The sequence below is a fragment of the Balaenoptera borealis genome, assembly GCF_965194805.1.
Source record: "Balaenoptera borealis genome assembly, chromosome: 1".
In the NCBI taxonomy this organism is placed as follows: Eukaryota; Metazoa; Chordata; class Mammalia; order Artiodactyla; family Balaenopteridae; genus Balaenoptera; species Balaenoptera borealis.
This window is the reverse complement of record NC_138860.1, coordinates 171,390,083-171,412,463: the sequence shown is the minus strand read 5'-3', so window position 1 is coordinate 171,412,463 and position 22,381 is coordinate 171,390,083. Positions and strand designations below refer to the sequence as shown.

Here is a 22,381-nt window from a genome sequence, read left to right as displayed (position 1 = left end):
AGGTCTCTCTGAGCTAGACCTGGGAGGGCCAGAGGAGAAGAACAAAACCAAGAAAAGCAGCACTAGCTGTCTGGAAATGAGGGTTTGGGGGATAGGAAAGAAAGGGCTGAAGCTCTGGGGCCAGACTAGAGAGTTGGAAGCAGGATAGCTGCTTTTTGGGAGCCAGGGTTCCAGATAAAGTCATGCCTAAAAGTAGTTTACAAATAACTTGAAGAAGCCATCAATCACCAGGTAGGACGGGGCCCTGTAAAACCGCTCAGGCCCTGATTGTCACTTGTGGCCACAAGAACTTGGCACTGGGACTGGGTAGCAGTCTCCTTTGCGGGATTTTAAAACTTTGCTTCTTTCTTTCCTCTAGGAACTGTCCTACCCTCCCCCCTCCCCCGACTCCCTGCCCATCTCCCATCCCAGAGAAAACCAGCAGAATGACAAAGAAGCTAACCTGCAATAGTCAGACTTCAGACTTTTAAGATGATTGCTTCTAAACCACCAGAAAAGCAATTTCATTTTCTATTTGGAGTTTATACCAAAAAAGTCTTCTAGATATCACTGATCCTTTTGAATACATTTTTCTATATTGTGATACCAGAAATTGTTCAACTTTTCACTCTTTGGACTGTTTTTAAAGAGTCTTTTGTTTTTTTATGGGGTGGTTTGTAACCCCTTCAGCCCAGCCTCTCCCCATTTATACTGACAGGGTCCACAGCATTCTTCAGGAAATCCTCCAATGACTCTGTCAGCTGTGTTGGGGGACAAAGCCAGCTTAATGGGGCTTCCCTGCTCCTCCCCTAGTTTATACCCTTTAGATGGCAGCAGAAACTTCATAAACCAGCCCTTTCTCAGAGCCAGTGATGTAACTTTATCAGAATGTCAGGCAGGGCGGCTGCCCTGATCCAGAGACCCCAGGAAGATGTCCCTGTCCCTTTGCTGAGGGTGGTTTGGTGAGGCAGAGGCCTCTGCTAAGAATGTAGTATTGTTTTCCTTCCTCTCTCCTATTCTTTCTTTTTGGAGCTTCTTTAGATCAAAGACATAAGAAGTTGCTTCAGATATATCTGATACTGTGAATGTTTGAACATATCCGTGGCCTTCACCTTCCTGCCCTCCCTCCCCTTTTACCTCATCAGAAGCAGTGGCTCTGCTAAGTGCTCCCCCCACCTCCCATCTCAGGAGAGACCAAAACTCACAGAAAAATAGGCACTTTGGGCCAAAAGCACTGACCGCACATTTTTAGCGGTGATTTGGACAAAGAAAGTTGACGAGATTTTTTTAAAGGTTTTCTAGTTCTGGGAATGTGCACTTCACACAGGGGAGTGGTGGGGTTTACCTCAGTTGGATCCTGCTAAGAAGTATTTCCAGGAGACCATCCCTGAGCCTCTCTCTTTAATCCTGGGGCGAGAGAGGATGTGACTGAGAGAGGAGGCGATCATGGTCCAGACCGGCCCCTGCCTGCAGATACGCTTCTGGAGCGTGGGAATTGGCTTTTAGGGGCCACCCTCCCCACAAAACCCCACTTGACAAGGGGTACAAACACCAGCTCTACTCATCCCCACTTGCCATCTGAGGTCTGTCAGGTTTTGTGGCTTGATGTTTGTGGTGGGTTTGGGTTTAATTTTTTGTTTTTGTTTTTGAAAATGAGGACTGATGTCCCCAATTCCACTATTCCTGGTAAAGATTAGGGGACATTTTTATTCAGTAGGGCTTCTCTGATCTTCCAGCTTGCTTCCCACAAACAGATCTACCTAAGAGTTCTTAGAATCCTAATTCTAGGACAGAAAGTGAGCTTCCTGAGGTGGACAGCGGGTCACAGTCAGCAGTCGCTGGGGGCTCCAGGGCGGTGAGCAGGAGAGAAGTCTACAGCCTCTGCTCTCGGCAGTGGGAGCCAGCAGCACGTGTCCGGAGTCTCTGCTGGCTGAGCTTTGTTTAGACAAACTCAGTTGGTTTGAACTGATTTCATGAGTGTGCGTTTTTCTCTTAGTACTTACTTGAGACTGTTACTAACCAACAGGCAGCTCTCTCTGGGCAGGGACAGGAAGCGCTCAGGTGGGATATGTGACAGGCTGCGGGGGAAGGAGAGCGCCCTGTCTCAGGGACAGACAGCCTGGGGCATAGGGTCTGGAACGATGGGGCTTTCCAGGCCATGCCCAAGCCCGAGCTTTGTTGCCCAGAGCGGTGGGTGGTGAGGTTGGAAGTCCAGCTCACATCAACTAGGCATGCGACGTGAGCTCACTTGCCAACGGCCAGCTGTCCTGCTGGAAGAGCTGCGCCGGAGCTCGCAGAGCTGCAACCTGTGGAATGAAGATGGGGAAAGGAAGAGGGCACAGCATGCGTGTGAGGAGCCCGGCACACTGAGTATTCTGTGCCATCCAGGTCAGTGTGGCCACTTTCACTGCCTAGGGCCACAAACCAGGGGCCTGAACTTCCCCTCAGTCTGTCACCAACTCACTTCACCCTGCTTCCTTGTCTATAAATCGGACCAGAAGATCTCCAATGCCCTTCATGGCACTGAGAAGCCATGATTTGGACAAGCCAACACGAGGGGTGTCCTCCCAAGCCTCTTTCCCTTTCCTCCCTCTCTGGTTACAGAATTTGGGGTTTGGCAATTGTTTGGATCTTTTTTTTTCTTCCTGCAACTGTGTGTGTGCGTGTGTGTGAAGAAAAACAGACTGTCCAGGTGGAAATGGTGAAGAGGGGAGAAGAGTTCATTTCCAGTGTCAACAACTTGGCAGTTTTCCTAAAGTGACTCAGACACAGCACAGTAACAACTCTCACTGCAATTTTATTTTTAATCTCACTTCAGAAACAAAGATTTCTTCCAAGCCACGTGAGGTCTCTGCCACCCACCTACCCAACTCACCCACAAAGCAGGACCTGAATTTATCCGCTGAGGGCCCACAGAGCCTGGCTGCAGGGACCTGTCTGTCAGGGAACCTCTGCCCGCCCCCAGCCCCCCACCGTGTGTTCTGCGGGGCAGCTGAGGGTAAGGGAGCGACAGTCCACCTTGGGAAATGGAGCCGGGGCTATGGCCTGACCAACACCAAGGAAGGCTCATGGGAAATACCTGTCCAGGATCTTAGCCCCAGGCTGGTTGGTTTTACAGATCTCTCTCAAATGTTTTATTTTGGTGACAAAAATGAAGGAGCGTTGTAAATTAAAAAAAAAAAAAAGAATCATATCAAGTAGTTGTTTACATTTCTTGACAAAATAGGAACTATGCCAGCCGAATCAAATTGGCAAAATCCTTAGATTAAATAGGCAATAATTAGGTCTGCCGTTTTGGCCTTTTGTAGTTAGAGAAGTGGTGGTAGTGTTTAGATACTGTTTGGTCTTGCTTCTTCTTGTATTGCATTTTTCAATAAACAAACTTAAAAAAAAAAAAAAAAGGACTGACTCTGTGAAGATTGATCAACTTTTAAAGTTCTCTTCTCCTACCGGCAACTTGGGAAAAATTAAACATGCGACAGGAAGACCCAAATCCAAGCCATTTTCTAAAGCTGTCCACATTGACCAAAATGCAGCTTCAACATATAAAAGGATTTCTGGGAACTGGCATACGCTTTTTGCCAACTGGAAGGAAATTTCGTGGCACAGGCCACGACAAAGGAGAGAAAGGGGGCTTCTCAGACCTCTTTGGGGGGGGGCCAGACCCTCAGTGTGAAGGCATTGGCAGTAGTGTAGCCCTCGTGGGATATACCCTGCATGGCTGAGGGGGGGAAGGGGTTGAGGTGGTAGGAGTTAAAGGCTCAGTCTCCATCCCAGATGGCGGTGGAACATCTCAACTCCACCCCATTGCCCGTCTTCCCAGAGGCCCAAACCCTATCACTAGTGCCACCTTGGAGGGAGCCTGTCCCAGCTTGTAACATCACAACCTACCTTCCAAGTCTTAGGGTCCTTGCCCACCACTTTGGGTTTGCCAAGACACCAGATACATCTCCTAATCACCCTGGCCTAGACCTCCAGCCCCCTCAGGTACCTGTCCAGGGCTAAGGCCACTTTTGGAGGCTGAAGGAATTCCTAAGGCTGAGTCATGCTGGTCTCCAGATTCCACGTTAAAACACATTCTCTCCGGCTTTTTGAACCCTTGTGCGGTTGGCATTTCTCTGCCGACATGCAAGTCAGGATGCCTTAGCAGCTGCTGGGGCCAGAGCATCCATCCCCAGTCTGGGATGTGGCTGAAGCATCTACTAGACATTGGGACTCCCAGTCCTAGTCCTGTACCATGGTCCATGCTGCAGCCTCATAGCAGGCTGTCCCCTGCTCCTCAGACCCGGGCCCCCAAGTCCCCTCCTCCTCCCAACTTGGCGTAACCCCCCAGACTAAGGCGGTCCAGCCGTGGCCAGCTTCGGTGAGCACAGTCCCGAGCTGCTGGGGCCCTAAGCAGGAGCTCCCCAAGACCCAGATCCAGAGACTTGGAATGTTCAATGCAGGAACCAGAGGGCTGCACGGTGATAATCACATGGCCAGTCTGGGTCCGTGGACCCCAGGGTGGGTGCAGCCCTGGGCCCTTCAGCGGGTAACTGTTGAGCAGGGCAGGTAACCCCAAGCGAGGATTAGCAGGCTCTGAACGCAGACTCCGCACTGACGGGACTGGTGAGGTACCCCGACGCGGGGACAGGTCCCAGCTTTCTGGCTCCACGCAGCCTATGGCTCGGGGAGTCCTGGGGCCGGGGCTGGGGAGGAGAGCGCAGTCCCAGCCCGGGCCGTCCGGGGGTCGGAGCGCCTGAGCCCGCAGCACCCCCTGACGAAGCCGTCGCGTCTCCAAGTCTCGGTTTTCGTAGAGCAGCGTGTTGGCGCAGATGAACACGAACAGGCCGACACCCATGACCACGGGCCCAAGGAGTCGCAGCCGCTCGTGCGGGCCGTGGGCCCGGCCGGCGCCCCGACCCTCGCGCCGCAGCTCGCTCATGGGGGGCGCGCTGGCGTTTGCAGCCCGGGGCCCCGGGACCCCGGCGCGGTGCGGCCAGTAGCCGGCCACTGCGATGCCCATGCCCACCAGGACCACGAGCGCCCCCAGCGCCGCGAACGCCCCCGACGGCGAGCGCAGCCGCAGCCGCGCCCGCACCCGCAGGGGCTCGGGCGGGGAGCGCGGGCGCCGGCGGCGGCCCAGGCGGCGGCCCAGGCGGGAGACGCGGCGCTCGGGGCTCCTCCGCAACTCCCCGCAGTCTCCGGGGCTCCCAGCCGTCATCTCTCAGTCGTCTTGGCGCTCTGCGGAGAGAAGGTGGGAAGCAGGGTCTGAACCGACGGGCCTACGGTCGGAGCGCCAGGTCGGGGGCCCACATCCGGGAGGGAAGATGGGGCTGCCTGGCCCAGGACGCTTGGAGATCCCTGGCGGCCACCCCCGGATTTTCCCGGGCTGCGAGGCGGGGAGCCGCCCCCGCTCGGGTTTTCCGCAGCGGAGCTCCGAGCCAGGGACGCGCGGCAGAAGCCGGAGTTGGCCGGGCCCGCGGGCGGAGACCAGGGAGGGGGTCGCGGGCTGCTCCTTGCCGCATCCTTGGCTGCGGGGCTCCGGCCGCCTGCGCCCTCTTGGCCAGCTTGCGGGTCCCGGGCCTCGGGAGGTGTGGGGCCCCCGGCAGCGGAGTCTCCAGGGTAAGTCCCGCCCGAGCTCGAGCTCAACCCCGCAGGTGGCTGCACCGTAGTAAAGGAGGGAGGGGGCACTCAGCCGCCCGGGTCCGCTGGGGTCGCTCACGGGCCCCACCTCCCCTCTGCTGCGCTTCAAGTACCGCAGGGAAGGAAGGAGCGGGTGTCACGGCCTCCAGCCTCTTCCTGCCCGCCTCCTCCTTCCAGACCTCCTCAGTCAGCACTGAAGCTGCAGCAAGAAAGACTTGAGCTAGACTCCGAGAAGACCGCTCTGACCAAAACAAGTGGCAGACTTGGCCCAGGATTTCTTTAAACTCCGCGAAGAAGAGGCCGCCCCCTCCTCCAGCGGCCGCAGGAAGCAGGGGGCTGCGGGTGCCGGGCGCCGGGCCTTGCCAAATGAGCTCCCCTCCTGGCTCTCCGTCAGCCCGGGCAACGCTGTTCCCCCAGGTTGCAGCGTTTCCAATTCGGGCTCCTCGGGATGAAACATCCCCCTTTCCAGCCGCCTGGCCTCCTTTCCGGCCTCCTCCGCCCGAGGCCTCAGTGGCCCGCGTCCGGGCCGGAGCAGCACCGCCCTTGCACCTCTGGCTGCCCCAGGGTCTGGGCCGCCCGGCTTCAGCCCCTCCCGGCTGCTGGTGCGGCCTGGCCTGCGGCCTGAGGACTGAATCCGGGCCGGGCAGGAGTCGCGGGGCTGCGTGTGGTGTGGCCCCCACAGAAGGGAGGATGTGGGAGGAAACGGTGCCCCGGCCGGGGCGCTCCGGCCTTAGGAGAGGAGGGTTAGCACCTCGCTGTCCAGTGGTGCTTCCTCACTGCCCCAGTCTGGTTTCTCCACAGCTGCAACGCCGGAACCCGTAGTCGAGGCCCCAGGAAGGAGGCCGTGTTACCCTACTCACTCCCCATTCGCACCCCCGAAGCTCAAAGCAGGACACCCCATCCCTGCCTCCGACAGCAGCGCTGAAGGCCCAGGGCCTAGCATAGAGCCCCGGCGTCTTCCGCGTCCAAAGCCTGCTATTCAGAGGGAAACTGCGGCCCAGAGAGGCGGAGGGGCCTGCCAGGGTCATAGGCCACACAGGACGGGGGCTCTACTAGGACCCAACGCTGGGCACTTCTCTGCTCAGCCCCGGGAGCGTCCTGGGAGGAGGCGAGCCCCGTTCCCCACCCCGGTCTCTGAGTGTGGAGCCCTTTCCCCAGCCCCAAACTGGAGAAATGACCACCCCGCCCCAGGCCAGAGCTGGCGCTCCGGCCCCAGCTCCGGAAAGGTCACCCCTGAGCCACCGCGGGTCCTGGCGGGAAGGGAAGCAGAGGCTTCCAGAGAGATGGGGACATGCTCAGAGACCCTGAGACTCTGGAGGGCGTGAATCGACGCTGGGGACCCCGGAGAGGCAGAAACTTGGAGACACAGTCCGAAGGTCCCATGTCTCGGGAAGTTGCTCGGGGCTGGATCCCCGACACTCCGGGGTCCCGCCTCCCCGCGCGTCCACACTCCGGGGAAAGGGGGAACCGGGCTCCCGACCCCCCACGCAGCGCCTATCTGGAGGGAGAGGCTAAACAAAAAGTTGGGGAAAGTGGGGGGCGAACCCCAGGCTCCTAGTTTTGCTCACCTGGCGCCTCCGCACCCGGCTGGGTCCGGGTCCGAGTCCACGCGCCGCGGCTCGCGGCACTGCCGCGGTCTCCTAGGAATCCCAGCCCCCGGCCCCGCCCCCTAGCCCGGCCCCGCCTAGCGCTGCCCTGGCCCCGCCCTCCTGGAGCCCCAGGGACAGTCTGGCCAGGGCCCGGCCAGGCCCCACGGCTGGAAGGAGGCAGCGACTCAAGTCTGAGGCTCGCAGGTAAGCGCTGTGTGCGCGCCCGGTGACTCGGAGGATCCGGGGGCTCGAGTCCCCCGCTAACGTCGTTCAGAAGGCCTGGGAGGGCGCCCTCTTCCCACGTGCGGAAACTGAGACCCCTGCCCAGCCCCACAGCCTGAGCGAGCAGACAGGATTCGAAGCCCGCACGCCCTCCCCCGTCTCGCAGAGTCCCTCCTTCCAGTCGCCCCGGAGAGGAATCTGGGGGCATCTGAGAGCCTACAGATGCCCAGCGCCGTCCGGGGAGCTTCCGGGAGGAGGTGGCCGGAGTTCCTGCTCCGCCCAACCCTACTATCTGAACCTACCTCTGTCTGAACCTCACTGCCTTCACCTGTAAAATGGGCATAATGGTGTCTGCCTCGCCAGATGCTGAGAGGTGAAATTCCGGCGTTGAGGGCTGGGCGCACAATACGGGCGCAGCCCGGGGTAAGCCCACGAGCGCTTAATGAAGAGTAATCACGTGGGGGGAGGGTAAATAGAGATGAACCAGGTTCTCAGAGTTGATTGAATCGAATGGAGTGTCGCGGGTCCTGCCGGTCTCCCTAACCTCCCCGAAGATGTGCCCAAGCTGGAATGGGGAGGCGGTGCTCGTCCCAAATCAGAAGACGGGTTCGGAGGTCCGCGGCTCCCCCTGCGGACCGGCCCGAAGGGGGTAGCCCAGCTTTCGTGCCCCGCCCGCCCCCAGAGGCAGGAATGTGGAGCGGAGCCAGGGGGGTCGGCCGGCGGCCCAGTTTCCATGATGCGGGGGGCGGACTCGGAGGAGGAGGGGTGGTGCGGGCAGATTGCCAGCCTCAGCGCCGGCCCCCCCTCACTCCCGCAGCCCAGCCGGGCCCCTCGGGAGGAATTTCCGGCCTGGGATTCATTATAACCCGCCCCTCCCCCCGGCCGCGGAGACCCCCCGGCACGCGGGGCGCTAGCGGAGGGGGATGGGCGGTAATGAGACCCTGCTGTGCGCCCGGGGCGGGGAGGGGGAACTCGAGGAAGTCGCCGGCCTGGGCCACCCAACCCCGCTGCGCGTGGCAGAGTCAGGTCCCGGAGCTACACTGCACAGCTGGGCCTCGAACCCAGGCTCCGGCCCTCTGGCTCGGCGGAGGAGACCCGGGGTGGCATCAGCGACCCCGGGAGCCCCTCTCCCAGCTCCCGGCGACCGGACATCCCCCGGAGCGACCGAGGCCACCGCTAGGGGCGGGGCCTCCTCCGGTGGGCCGACCGCGAGGATGCCAGGGTCCCCGAGGAGGCCACGGTGGGTGGGGCCGAGCCTCGGCTCCCGGGGCCTCATCCCTGCGGGTCCGAGAGCGAGGCCGCGCGGCACGCAGGGCTCCTGCGGCCTGAGCTCGCGTCCGGGCTGCTGCCTGGGCTCCACTGAGGCAGCGGCCTCCTTCCTGCCTCCTCCCACCTCTTGCCTCCGCTGTTTCCTGTTCTGGAGACCCCTTCCTTCCTCGCTCTGCACTTCGTCTACTCCTCACACACTGACCCCACCTCCGCCCTCTCAGCATTTCCCCAACACCCCACCGGACACCGCTGCCCCTCCCCGCTCACTGCTCTTCCTGGGAAACACCAACGCTAGAGGCCAAAGCCCGACAGTCTCCCGGTCCTTGTCCCCCTGCTCCACCTGCCCTGGCATTTACCACTTGCTCCTCCCGCCTGCCCCTCCCGGCTTTCCCCGTCCTCAGCGCTCTGCCCTCCCCAGTGCTGGGGCTTCTTCCATCCTGGGCCACAAGGCGCGCCGCGCCTCCAGCAGCCAGCCATATCCCTGGGCCCCGTGACCAGCCCCATTGCTGCTCCTTCCGTTCCCCCCACTTTGTGAACGGCCCCACCCCCACCCTAAGGCCAACTACACCGGGGGTCACCTTAGGCTCCTTCCTCTCCTCTTTCTGTCTAATCCATCAAGTCCGGTGGACCCTGCTCTTGGGATCTCGCATTAGCCCCTTTCTCCCGCCCCAGGGCCCCTGTCCCTCTGCAGGCCCTCCTCGCTGTTCCGCAGGGAGGCACCAAGCGTCCTTCTACACGGAATCTGAACCCATCACTCACTCCCTGCTTCAATCCCTCAGTGGCTCCCCAGTGTTGTCCAAGTGGAGTTTAAATCCCTTCTTATCTCCACTAACTGGCCCTGGCCCTCTTCACTCTCCTGCCTCCTGGGTAGCTGAGCTTCTTTCCATCCCCAAATCCTCTGTGTTCTGGCCTCTGCACTTGGCACCTGCCTTGCCTCCTGTAAGGAGCACCTACTCCCCTGATCGTCCCCTTGGCTCCTACTCACCCTTCAGACCTGCCCTGGGCTTTCTCTAGGCCCCCAGCCCAGCCCCTCCTCTAGCTTTCCATTACACACCCCCGCACACGAGCCTCCCCACAGCAGCACTCCGCACAGGTGAACTGAAGTCAGTGTTTGGGAACTGAGTCTACTTCCTGCCTGTGTTCCCTATGGCCATGAACTCTGAGGGGCAGGACTCGGCCTGTCTTGCTCACCCCTGGAGCCCCTTGCCCACCTCAGTGCCTGCCCACAACTGGCCCACAACCAGCCCTCGACTCCCTCACCCCTGGACCCCCTCCTAATTTCCACCCCTGGAGCCCCGGCTCAGGCAACAGGAGGTAAAGAGGACTTTTCCCCATCTGTAAAAAAGCAGGGAGTAATACTCCCAGTGTTGTTTTCAAGATTAGAGTACACATGGTCAGCATCTGGCACAAAGTGTGTGTCCACTGAACAGCCGCTCTCTTCTCTGACCATGGGTATCAGGCCCAGAGGGCAGTGTTTGGGGGCTGTAGAAACCTTCCCTGGTCATTTGGGGTGATCGGGGAGAGAAGGGTCCCCCTTCCTAGACATAACCCCTTTTAATTCTCTTGAGGGCTCTGGGAGGTCAATGTTATGCCCAGTTTACAGATGAGGCTCAGAGAGGCAAAGAGACCTGTGCACCGACACACAGCCAGACTGATTCGTGCCCCCTGATCCTCCACAGAGGGACGTCCACTGGTGGTTTGGCCCTGTGGATGTGCAGGTGTGTAGACAGCCAGTGTCTCAATATTGGGACACTGATCCCTTCCTGAATGTGCTCTGGCTTCTGTGTGACCTGGACCCCTTCACTTCTGAACCAGGAAGGGCCTCGACGAGCTGTCCCCTAGGGGCCAGGGTGGTCAGCACGCTGCCCGGAAGCTTCTCTGTGAAGGCAGGGAACCAGACACAGTGACCTGAGGTCCCTGCCTAACTGAGGCTCCATGTCCTTTCCAGAAGCCACTACGGGGAGGGAGCAGCTGTCACCTCCTGCATGTCACAGCCCCACCCTGGGGCCATAGATCAGCAGGACCTGGGACTCCATCTTCTCTCATCTTCACTTTAGGAACAGCCCAGCTGGCTGGGGCTGGGCTGCCCTGGATTTCCTGCCCAAGCCCCAGGGGTTTCTAAAACCATCATAGCCCTGTGCCAGCGTGGCTTCCCTGCAGCAGGACCTCAGTAAGAATTCAGAACCCGGGTTCAGAGGAGAGAGCCTGGCTCTGGGCCCCAGGTTTGACTATGCTACTCAGTCCTTTGCTGGGTGCCCTTGGCCACATCACAGCACTCCTGCACAGCCCCTGCCTCTGTAACATGTCCTTCTCAGGAAGGGTTGGTGTGCCAGTTCGGTGAGAACCGATGGGCAAGTAGAATCCAGAAGCCCAGCGCTGATGCCCCATTTTACACGGATGGAAACCAATGGCCTGAGAGGGGCGGTGCCTCGACCAGGGTGACCCAGCTGGTACATGGCAGAGCTGGGCTTCAAGCCCCACAGTCACAGGTCCCACTGGGGCTCAGGCCCTCAGAGGATTCTGGGATACAAACCCCAAGTCCATCTCCTCTCACCCATGGAAGCTCTCAGCTGGGCAACTGGGCTTCTCACTGGGTGTCTCTGGGCCACTAAGGGAGAATGAGTTCCCCGTCTCCACTGCCCTCTGCAGCCCAGAGAAGAGTCTGGGTGACACTTGGAGGGCAGGGAGCTGAGACCCTCCTGGGGACAGAGCGAAGCCAGCCTCCCTCTTGAGCCCCTAGGCAGAGGGATAACAGCAGGAATGTCACCATCGTGCTGAGCTCCCCCTGGCTACCAGGCCCTTTATACCTGTTACCTTCATAAGTGTGCAAGGCAGCCGTGAGAGTGAGGCACTGCTATCACCCCATGTCACATGTACAGAGACAGGTTCAGTGAGGTCCAGGCTTGCCTGTGGTCACACAGCTGGTCAGTGGCAGAGCCGGGGATGGAACCAGGTTTTAACCACAATGCTACACAACCTCCCAGTAACCCTGTGACTGCAGCCAAGTCAGTTCACCTCTTTATGGCTCTTGTTTCCTCCTCTACAAAATGGGGACAATGGTAGCAACAACTCCAAAGGGCTATAATGAGGATGGAGCCCCATGCTAGTGGTTCTTGCACCTATAAAATGTGAAGCTGAGGCTAGTGATTGTATCTCTGTAGCCACCTCCTCTGGGCTGGCTGTTGGGGACCAGAGAGGACTCAGCCCTGGCCTCATCCAGATGCTTTGGGGGTTGGGGTAAACAGACCATCCACCAAAAGCTGAGGAAGCAGCAGCTGATTCCATGTGGGGTTGGGGGCAGGCAGCAGGGAGGACTTCATGGACGAGGGAGTATTCCCGCTGGGTCTCAGGGTCAGGGTAGTTTTCCAGGCTGCAGAGCGGGAAGATATTCCAGGCAGCATGCAGACAACCTGGAGGCGTGGACAGGGGGTCAGGTGCTAGAGGGGGAGCAGGGGATGGGATGAAAGGGGGTCAGGGCCAGATTGCAGAGCATCTCAAACACAGGACTCAGGATGTAGGGCTCAACCCCCTGGCACTGCGAGCCATGGGAGGTTTTAAAGCAGAGGAGTGGCTTGACCTGTATATACCTGGGAAGGACTTTACAAACTATCAGTATGGGACCTAGAATTGTCTCTCCGAGAGCACAGAAGAGCAGTGGCATGATGTGGAGCTCGAGGCTGACCCAGGAGCAGGTGTAGGGTTGGGAAACTTACCACCTACAGAGGGTGATGAGGCCCGTGGCAGCCATGGGAAAAAGGATCTCTAGACTGCAGTCCCCTACCTCCCAGGTCCTATGGCTCTGTCTCCGAAGCCAGCTGCTTTGGCTGCCTCCCACCCTGACCCCTCCCAGTTCCCCTGCTTTACCCCTGCTGTAGTCCCCTGGGGCCCTCCTCACCTCCTCTTTCAGAGACAGGAGTGAAGGAAGATAGAGAAGGAAGTGATTTAGAGCAGAGCCCGGACCCAGGGCACATGGCCACACTCAGCTCTAAGGGAGGCTGGGAGTGGATATTGGGAGACAGCTAGGAGTTCTTGCCACAGAAACAGCAGGGACGTGGCACATCCATTTGGTGACAAATCACACTGCAGTTGAGGCAGTGGCTCCGCACCACTGGTAGTGGGGGTAGGGAGCAGAGGCTGGCCCCTCTGGAGCCTGGGATTCAAGGCGAGAATCCTGCAGGGCAGGCCCCTCGGTCAGGGGAGCCTTGGGGTTGGCAGCGTGCCCAGCCAGCCATCCTCCCACCCTTTGTGCCAAGAAAAGCCAGGGACCAGTGGGGACTCTCTGTCTGCCCATCTACGTATCAGTCACCCCAGTCCTGCAGACAGCAGCTCTTCAGGCTCTCAGATCATATGGTCCAGTTTCTCCCACCCCTGCACTGCAACCCTGGACTGGTGCCAGTTCTGTCTGCAACATGGGGTCAAGTGCCAGAATCCAGAGATCTTGAATGCAGTGCTTTGTAAATTGTCAAAATAAAGTAACAGGCACAGAGAGGGTGAGTGACATGTCCAAGGTTACACAGCCTGATGATGAGTCTAGGCACCCCAATTCACCCTCCACCATCTCAGTGAGGCAGGACTCCAGTTCTAGGAGGCGATCCTCTGCCTCCGAGCCATGCAGAAGGCTTGGTACCTAGGCCCGAGGCAGGGGGAGACGAGAAACACGTAGGAGACACGGCAGTGGAGCCGGGGAGCCGGTGGACCGGCTGCTGCGGGAAACCTGGATGCGGCGGGCCTGTGTGGGCGCCTCCTGGCGGCGAGGCCCCGGCACTGCACCCAGGCCACCGGCTACCCCTGCGGGTCCCGGCGCTGCCGCACGTGGAGCAGAGAAGTGGGGGCCCAATCCCGCCTCTCCGATGACTCCCCACGCGGTGATCCTGGGCGCGCAGGTGTTCGCCTCGGGCCCTCATCGGGAACCTGGGGTCGCCGGCCTTCGGTCCTCACGGATGAGCTCCCTGCAAACCGCAGGATGCCTACGACATAAAGGATTCCGCCCGGGGAGGTCGGGGTAGGAGGAGGACACGAAAGGGCGTGGCTGGACCGTTGGGGACGAAGCCGGGTGAGGGCGTGGGGCGGAGGGTGGAGTCAGGCTCACCAGGCGTGGGAGCCTCTGCGATGTCCTAACGGCCCGGTGAGGGCAGCACTAGCCCGTCCCCGCCCTACAATCGGCTCGGAGACACGAAACGGTACCGACAGAGCTGGGCAGGACCCCAGGACTGCCTGGTCTCAGCCCAAACTCTGGCCCTGGACTACTTGCCCGGGGCTCGGCTGTGCCCCTGCCCACTCCTTCGCCTGCCTAGCCGGGTCCCTAGCTCGGGCGTGCAGCCCAGGCCTGCAGAAGTTGGCTTTTTCATCAGACAGGTCGCACATCCTTTGACGTTTATGGTGATTATTTCCCCACTGCAGAGGGGACAGAAGGCCCAGGGCGCTCCCTCCCTTACAAGTGCCCTGTCCGCCTGTCTTCACCTCACATGCACGGGGGGTGCAGGGAGCAGCTCGCCCCAGGGGCATCCGCATCAGCGCAGCTTCGCGCGCATTTTACAGATGAGGAGAGGAGGACGTAGCATTTTACAGATGAGGAGAGGAGGACGTAGCCGGCTGCAGTGCCCTTCCCCAATGCCCGCACCTCCTTCCCCAGCCGCAAGGCTCCAAGCAGGGAGGTGGGGACCGGAGGAGGCAGCCCCAATGGAGGAGCTGGTGTAAGGTGAGCTTCGAAGGGGCAGGAAAGGCACTTGAGGTGGAGGGAACCACTCAGTCACTGAGCACTCACTTTAAACCAGGCCGGTGTGAGGCCATTGACCTCATCCCTTACAGGTGCAGCAGGTACTGCACTATATCCTGTTTCCAGGTTCTGGGGTGAAATGACCCCCACCCCCGCCCCCCAGTCACAACATATGGCGCAGCGCCAGGCCACATCTGTCTGACTTCAGAGTCCTCCACACTGAGTTGGGAGATAGGGGTATGAATTATTATCCCCATTTTACAGATGAGGACACTGGCCCAGAGAGGTTAAATCACTTGTCCAAGGTCACACAGCAAGAAGGTAGTGAGAGTCACACCCTTCCTAGAATCTCTCATGTTCTCATCTGTAAAATTCGGACAACATACTGACCTTACAGGGCTGGTGACTTGACATGTGTAACCCTCTTCACTGAGCCTGGCCCGTGGCCGGCACAGAGGCAGCATTAGATCATTCACTTGGTCTCCTACTGATATCTCCCAGGAGCCTTATGTCCCAAATCATATTCTAGTAAAGAAGAGATAGCCAAGAGGAGGAGGAGAAAATGTCCTCAGATAGTCACAGGTCCCGGCAGAGTTTCTTCACTGGGGCACCAGCACCTCCAGCCATCAGGCTAAGATGCCCCTGCCTGGAGCACTCGCCATGCGACGGTGACATTGTTGGCTCTGGCACAAGTTTCTGGTTTGGAAGAACCACTGATGATCCTCTGAGAGACTTTTCAGATTTCTTGCCAAGAGATGCTTGAGGAAAAACATTAAGATGACTAAAAGGTCATTGAAGACCCCACAGTCAACTTTAATGGCAGCTAAATGACAAAGGTAGCATCACATTGCAGCCACCGATGTGTGTGGTCATGAATTGTTTATTTCTTTTCAAGTAATTCGAGCCTTCCCAATAAAGGTGATTCACTGAATGATATTTGATATCCAAGCCTTTGTAAGATTTTTCATAGAAATAAACTCAGGACTGGGGGAGGGAATTGCTTATCGACTGGGGGGCTGCAGAATGGCCCCAGAGGGGACTTAGAGGACCCTGGGTGTGGTGAGTCCCCTGTGGTTGGGCTTGAATGGTTCCCACTGGTCTTCCTGTTATAAATGACACCAGTATAAACACCTTTGCACTTGGAGCTCTTTTCTTTGAGTTGTCACCTCAGGATGAATGCCTGGGAGTGGGGATCCCAGGTTCACTCCCAGTTCCCGGTGATTCCCCACAGAATCACTCAGAATCACAGCCCAGCCGCCCTGGGGTTCATAATAGATACCAGGTGTGATGCAGTACCTGCTGGTTGTTCTAATTTGCATTTCCTAGGAATATCCCCAGGTTCTTAATAGACTCTCTAAGAAATGCCAGGGTGTCCTGGAAAGTGTGAATTAAGGATAAGTATTCTATCTTAGGAAAAAGGAATTTTGATTCCCATAGGACCTGATTAAGTCTCCACTTGCCTTTTGGTAAAACTCTTTCATTGTGAATATAACACACCTCTAGGGATGTGCATAAAACCTGAAGGTCCAGCTCTGTAAACTTTCCTAAAGCAAACTCCCATCTGATCCCCACCAGGGATGCCCCCAGAAGGCCCTTTACAATCACCCCCTCTTCCCTCCGCCCCAAAGTACACACTCTTCTGACCCCTAATCCTATAGTTTAGTTTTTTTTAAAAGAGCTACAGTGTAGTTGGGCCTGTTGTAGAGGTTTGTATACATGGAGTTAAAGTCGTGCTCGTGTGTCTGGCTTTTCTAGTTTTTGAAATTCATCTGCGTTTGTAGTTTGTTCATTTTCATTCACGCGGTTCTCTGTTACAGAAACACGCCATGGCTTGTCGATTTTCCTATTGAAAAGACTTTTGGGCTGTTTCTAGTTTTTGGCCCTTACAATTAAAAGCTGCTAAGGGCAGTCCTGTACATACACACTCCCAGCAGGTCCACACCAAGAGGTGCAGGTGCTGGCTTTGCTTCTTTTTTCTTTTCTTGTGTGGCTTTGCTTTTCTTTGATTTGCCTGGCATGTTAGTGGTGAAATGAACCGTCCTACATTTCAAGTCCTGGGATTTTTGCCTCATACAGCTGGTACTCCTGCAACAAAGCATGGATTAATTTAAATTTGGATTTTAGCATTAAAAATGAGGCTTTCTGTAACTCTTGAAGCATCTTTTTAAAAAAATATTTTTTTATTGAACTATAGTTGATGTATAAGTTACAGGTGTACAATATAGTGAGTCACAATTTTTAAAGGTTATACTTCATTTATAGTTATTATAAAATATTGGCTATATTCCCTGTGCTGTACAATACATTCTTGTAGCTTATTTTATACATAATAGTTTGTACCTCTTAATCCCCTACTCCCATTTTGCCCCTCCCCCTTCCCTGTCCTCACTGGTAGCCACTAGTTTATTCTCTATCTGTGAATCTGATTCTTTTTTGTTATATTCACTAGTTTATTGTATTTTTTAGATTCCACATATAAGTGATATCATACAGTATTTGTCTTTTTCTGTCTGACTTATTTCACTTAGCATAATGCCCTCCAAGTGCACCCATGTTGCTGCAAATGGCAAAATTTCATTCTTTTTTATGGCTGAGTAGTATTCCATTGTACATATATGTGTATATATATATATTGTGTGTGTGTGTGTGTGTGTGTGTGTGTGTGTGTGTGTGTGTGTGTGTATATGCCACATCTTCTTTATCCATTCATCTGTTGATGGACACTTAGGTTGTGAAGCTTCTTGAAGACAAGTCCCATGTCTGGTTCATCTCTGGTTTATCTCTGAATCCTCCTCAGGTCATGACACCAAATTTTGAAAATGTGTAGCAGAAATTTGTGGTTGTTTGACTGCCCTCCTCCCAGCCTCCCACTTCTACTTTGGGGGAGTCCCCCATCTTAGAGCATCTTGGGGAGGCAGTGCCATGCTCTTTTCACCGAACCTGAGGGAACTTGATTCCCCCTCCACCAGCAGGTTGGACTCTGCTGCCGGCTGTCCTGAATTTCCTGGATGCTTGCCCATCATCCAAGCGGGTCCCCCAGCTCCTGCTGGCGTCCTCATGCACTAGGAACATAATGATTGTTCTGTAGCTTGATAACAGGTGGCCTGCAGAAACTTCCTTTGAAAAATCAGCTTCACTTAGGTATTATTTATGCATGGCATTCAAATAGATGCCATATATAGGAGGGAAGAATAAAGTCAACCGAGGCCTTTTGACTGGTTATAATAAAATAGGACCGCAGCCTCTACCTGTATTTACTTTTTGGATATGTCATGCATCCGTTTATATATTTTAAATAATTTTCTTTTCTTTCCTTTCCCCTCATTATTTTATATAGGCTGTGGTTAAATTTGTCATTTAGCACAGGAGTCAGCAAACTTTTTCTGTAAAGAGCCACACAAAACTATAAAAACTCTTCAAACCACCCCCCCCCCGCCAAAAAAAAGAGCCACATAGCAAGTATTTTAGAATTTGAGACCTACTCAATTTTTGTTGCAGTGACTCAACTCTGGTGCCACAGACAGTTCATAAACGAATGAGCGATCATGTCTGGGCGCCAAGAGTGGGCCCTGAAATTTGAATTTGTGTAACTTTCATGTATCATGAAATATTCTTTTGACTTTTTTTTGCCATGCCTCGCAGCATGTGGGATCTTAGATCCCAGACCAGGGATCGAACCCACGCCCCCTGCAGTGGAAGCACGGAGTCTTAACTACTGGACAGCCGAGGAAGTATATCTTTTGATTTTTTTCAACCATTTAAAAATGTAAAAACTATTCTTAGCCCAAGGGCCATATAGATAGGCGGTAGGCCGGATTTGACCCACAGGCTGTATTTGCTGACCCCTACTTTAGAATATAGATTGCAGAATATCAAGAAGGGATTACTAAAAGACCTAGAAGAATGGGAAACACCTGAGGGATTTTGTAGATACTCGGAAGACATTAGGTTGACTCCCTTTTACTTAAAAAAAAAATTAATAGACTATATAGGTTTACGGAAAAGTTAAGTGGAAATTACAGAGTTCCCATACACCCCTCCACCCTCTCCTCCTCCTCCCTTATTTTTATTGTTAACATCGTGCATTGGTGTGGTACATTTGTTACAACTGATGAACGAATACTGATACAGTATTATTAACTAAAGTCCATAATTTACACGAGGGTTCACTATTTTGTACATTCTATGGGTTTTGACAAATGCATGACATGTATCCACCACTCCAGTATCATACAGAATAGTTTCACTGCCCTAAAAATCCCCTGTGCTCCCCCAGTCCCTCCCCCTCTCCCTCCCTCCCCTGAACCCCTGGCAACCACGGATCTTTTACTATCTCCATAGTTTTGCCTTTCCAGAGCCTCATATAGTTGGAATCTCATATTATGTAGCCTTTTCAGATTGGCTTCTTTCACTTGCAATATGCATTTAAGACTCCTCCATATCTTTTAGTGGCTTGATAGCTCATTTCTTTCTATCACTGAGTAACATTCCATTGTATGGTTGTACCACAATTTATTTATCCATTCACCTATTGAAGGACATCTTGGTTGCTTCCAAGGTTTGACAATTATGAAGAAAGCTGCTGGAAACATTCATGTGCAGGTTTTGGTGTGGACATAATTTTTTAGCTCATTCGGATAAGTGCCAAGGAGCATGATTGCTGGATGGTAAAAGTATGTTTAGCTTTGTAAGAAACTGCCAAACCATCTTCCAAAGAGGCTGTACCATTTTGCATTCCCACCACCAATGAATGAATTCCTGTTGTTTCACGTTCTCGCCAGCATTTGGTGCTGTCAGGGTTTTGGATTTTGGCCATTCTATAATAATAGCTGTATAGTGATATCTCATTGTTTTCTTAATTTGCAATTCTCTGATGACATATGGTATTAAGCATCTTTTCATATGCTTATTTGCCATCTGTATATCTTCTTTGTTGAAGTGCCTGTTCAGATTTTTTGCCTATTTTAAATTGGGTTTTTTGTTTTTTTTATCATTGAGACTTAAAAGTTCCTTGTATATTTTGGGTTTAAGTCCTGTATTGGCTATGTGTTTTGCAAATATTTTCTCTCACTCTGTCACTTGCCTTTCACTCTTTTAACAGTACCGTTCACAGAGAAGCTTCTAATTTTAATAAAGTACAGCTGATCCATTTTTCTTTTGTGGATTGTGCTATCAGCATTTTATCCAAAAAGTCAATGCCAAACCTGAAGTTACCTAGATTTTCTCCTCTGTTATCTCGTAGCAGTTTTGTGTTTTACATTTCGGTCTAGATCCATTTTGAGTTAATTTTTTTTGTGAGAAGTGTAAGATCTGTGTCTAGATTCATTTTTCTCCATGTAGATGTCCAGTATTCCAGCACCATTTTTTGAACAGACTAGCCTTTCTGTGTGCAGTTGCCTTTGCTCCCTTGCCAAAGATCAGTGGGTCTGTTTCTGGGCTCTCCATTATGTTCCATTGATCTATTTTGTCTATTCTTTAGCCACTACAACTCTGTCTTGAATATGGTGAGTCTTGAAGGTGGGTAGTATCAGTCCTCTGACTTTGTTCTCCTTCAATACTGCTTTGGCTACTCGGGGTTTTCTGCTTTCCTATGTAAACTTTAAAATCAGTTTGTTGATACTGAAGCCGTCTGTGGGTTTAATCCATTTCACCTCCCTTCACTAATCATAGTTGTTTTAAGACGTGCATGTCCTCCAGGTGGCACACAGCCTACACAGTAAGATGTTTGCCTGAGTTATCGTCTCGGAACTTGGAGTCAGCTGCTTCTACTTCCAGCTGAGCTGGTTAAGACTGGATAGGACTCCTCGACCCTTTAACTGGGCATGCGTGAGCGTCTCCTTTTGCCATCATAGGGCCGAAAACTCCACCCTCCAAACTTGCTGAGTTCCATAGCCTAGTTACACCTGTGCAGAATGATAATTACTGCACCTTTTCCCAATCACTTTTCCCCACGCTCCCCGTGCCCTGCTTCTATTTCTTTATCTCATAAATACCTTCGGGGAGACGGATTCGAGATTTGTCCTCCGATCTCCTTGCTTGGCTGCCTTGCAGGTAAACCTCGGCCTGTCAGCTTTTTGGCTTGCTGTGTGTTCGGCAAAACGAACCTGGTTTGGTAACAGTAGCCACAAAATAACTTGCTGGGATTGCGCTGAATCTATGGCTCAAGTTGGAAAGAACAGACATTTTTTTTTTTTTTTTTTTAGAAATTCACGTTCTTATTGATTGATTGACTGATTGATTGATTGCTGTGTTGGGTTTTTTCGTTTCTGTGCGAGGGCTTTCTCTAGTTGTGGCAAGCGGGGACCACTCTTCATCGCGGTGCGCTGGCCTCTCACTATCGCGGCCTCTCCCGCCGCGGAGCACAGGCTCCAGTCGCGCAGGCTCAGTAGTTGTGGCTCACGGGCCCAGCTGCTCCGCGGCACGCGGGATCCTCCCAGACCAGGGCTCGAACCCGTGTCCCCTGCATTGGCAGGCAGATTCTCAACCACTGCGCCACCAGGGAAGCCCCAAGAACAGACATTTTAACAATAGTGAGCCTTCCTACCCATGAACATGGAATATCTCTCCATTTATTTTGTTCTTTGATTTCTTTCACCAGAGAAAGTACACATTTTGTTAGTTTCATACCTAAGTATTTCATTTTGGGGGGTGCTAATGTAAATGGTATCGTTTTTAATTTCAAATTCAAATATTTCATTGCTGTACATAGGAAAGCAATTGACTTTTGTATATTGATCTTGTATCCTGAATACTTGCTATAATTGCTTATTAGTTTCAGGAGTTTTTATGTCATTCTTGAGATTTTCTACAAAGTTGATCATGTTATTTGCAAATAAAGACCATTCAAATTTTTTTCCTTCCCTATCTGTGTACCTTTTATTCTTCCCTTTGTCTTAGTGCATTAGCTGGGACTTCTAGTATGATGTTGAATAGGAATGCTGAGGGGGGATATCCTTGCCTTGTTGCTGATCTTAGGGGGAAAGCATTTAGTTTCTCACCGTTAAGGATGATGTTAGCTGTATGCATTTCGTAGGTTTCTTTATCAAGTTGAGGAAATTCCTCTCTCTTCCTAGTTTGCTGAGGGTTTTTTTATCTTGAGTATTGGATTTTGTTAAATGCTTTTTCTGCATCTATTGATATGTTCATGTCATTTTTTCTTTAGCCTGTTCATGTGATGAGTTACAGTAATTGATTTTTTGAATGTTGAAATAGTCTTGCTTAGCTGGAATAAATTCCACCTGGTTGTGGTGTATAATTCTTTTTAATATGGGGTTGGCCAAAAAGTTCGTTCGGGTTTTTCGTAAGTTGTTATGGAAAAACCTGAGTAAACTTTTTGGTCAACCCAATAGATCATTGGATTCTATTTGCTAATATTTTCTTGAGGATGTTTGTATCCGTGTTCATGAATATTGGTCTGTAGTTTTCCTTCCTTGTAATATCTTTGTCTGGTTTTGGTATTGGGGCAATGCTGATCTCATAAAATGAGTTAGGAAGTATTCCCTCTGCTTCTATTTTTGAGAAGTGGTATAATTTCTTCTTAAATATTTGGTGTAATTCACCAGTGAACATCTGGGCCTGAAGCTTCCTTTTTTGAAAAGTTATTATTGATTCAATTTCTTAATATATTTTTTTCTATCACTACATTTTTTGTTTTTTTAAAGCAAGTGTTTTATTTTTGTTTTATTTTTTGGCCACACCACGAGGCTTGTGGGATCTTAGTTCCCCGACCAGGGATCCAACCCGGGCACCGGCAGTGAGAGCACCGAGTCCTAACCACTGGACCACCAGGGAATTCCCAGATTCATTTTCTTTAATAAATATAGGCCTGTTTGATTATCTATTTCTGTTAGTTTTGGTAGATCGTGTTTTTCAAGAAATTGTTCTATTTCATGTAGATTATCACATTTGTGGGGACAGATTTATTTATAATATTCCTTTATTATCCTTCTAATGCTCATGGGATCAGCAGTAATGGCCCCTT

General features: G+C 53.2%; 2 protein-coding genes across 26 annotated transcripts in view; one reads left to right on the top strand and one right to left on the bottom strand.

The window, feature by feature from the left end:
• The window catches only part of EPB41 (erythrocyte membrane protein band 4.1), a 202,946-nt gene extending 199,588 nt beyond the window's left edge, over positions 1-3,358 (top strand). For all 24 annotated transcript variants that reach the window (XM_082347467.1, XM_082347478.1, XM_082347489.1 and 21 more), the window contains one exon: positions 359-3,358. The gene's annotated coding sequence lies outside the window, so the exon portion shown is untranslated. The remainder of the gene's footprint in view (positions 1-358) is intronic.
• TMEM200B (transmembrane protein 200B) lies at positions 2,757-20,580 on the bottom strand. 2 transcript variants are annotated; one of them, XM_082348582.1, is made up of 3 exons: positions 20,394-20,580; positions 7,173-16,485; positions 2,757-5,202 (listed from the first exon to the last, which is right to left on the bottom strand). In XM_082348582.1, the coding sequence occupies exon 3, from the start codon at positions 5,180-5,182 to the stop codon at positions 4,259-4,261; it is 924 nt and encodes a 307-aa protein (XP_082204708.1). In that variant the 5' UTR covers positions 5,183-5,202; positions 7,173-16,485; positions 20,394-20,580; the 3' UTR covers positions 2,757-4,258. The 2 variants fall into 2 exon arrangements, with proteins under 2 accessions (XP_082204708.1, XP_082204709.1); XM_082348583.1 differs by having other exon boundaries at positions 7,718-20,580.
• Positions 20,581-22,381: the final 1,801 nt, after the last annotated feature.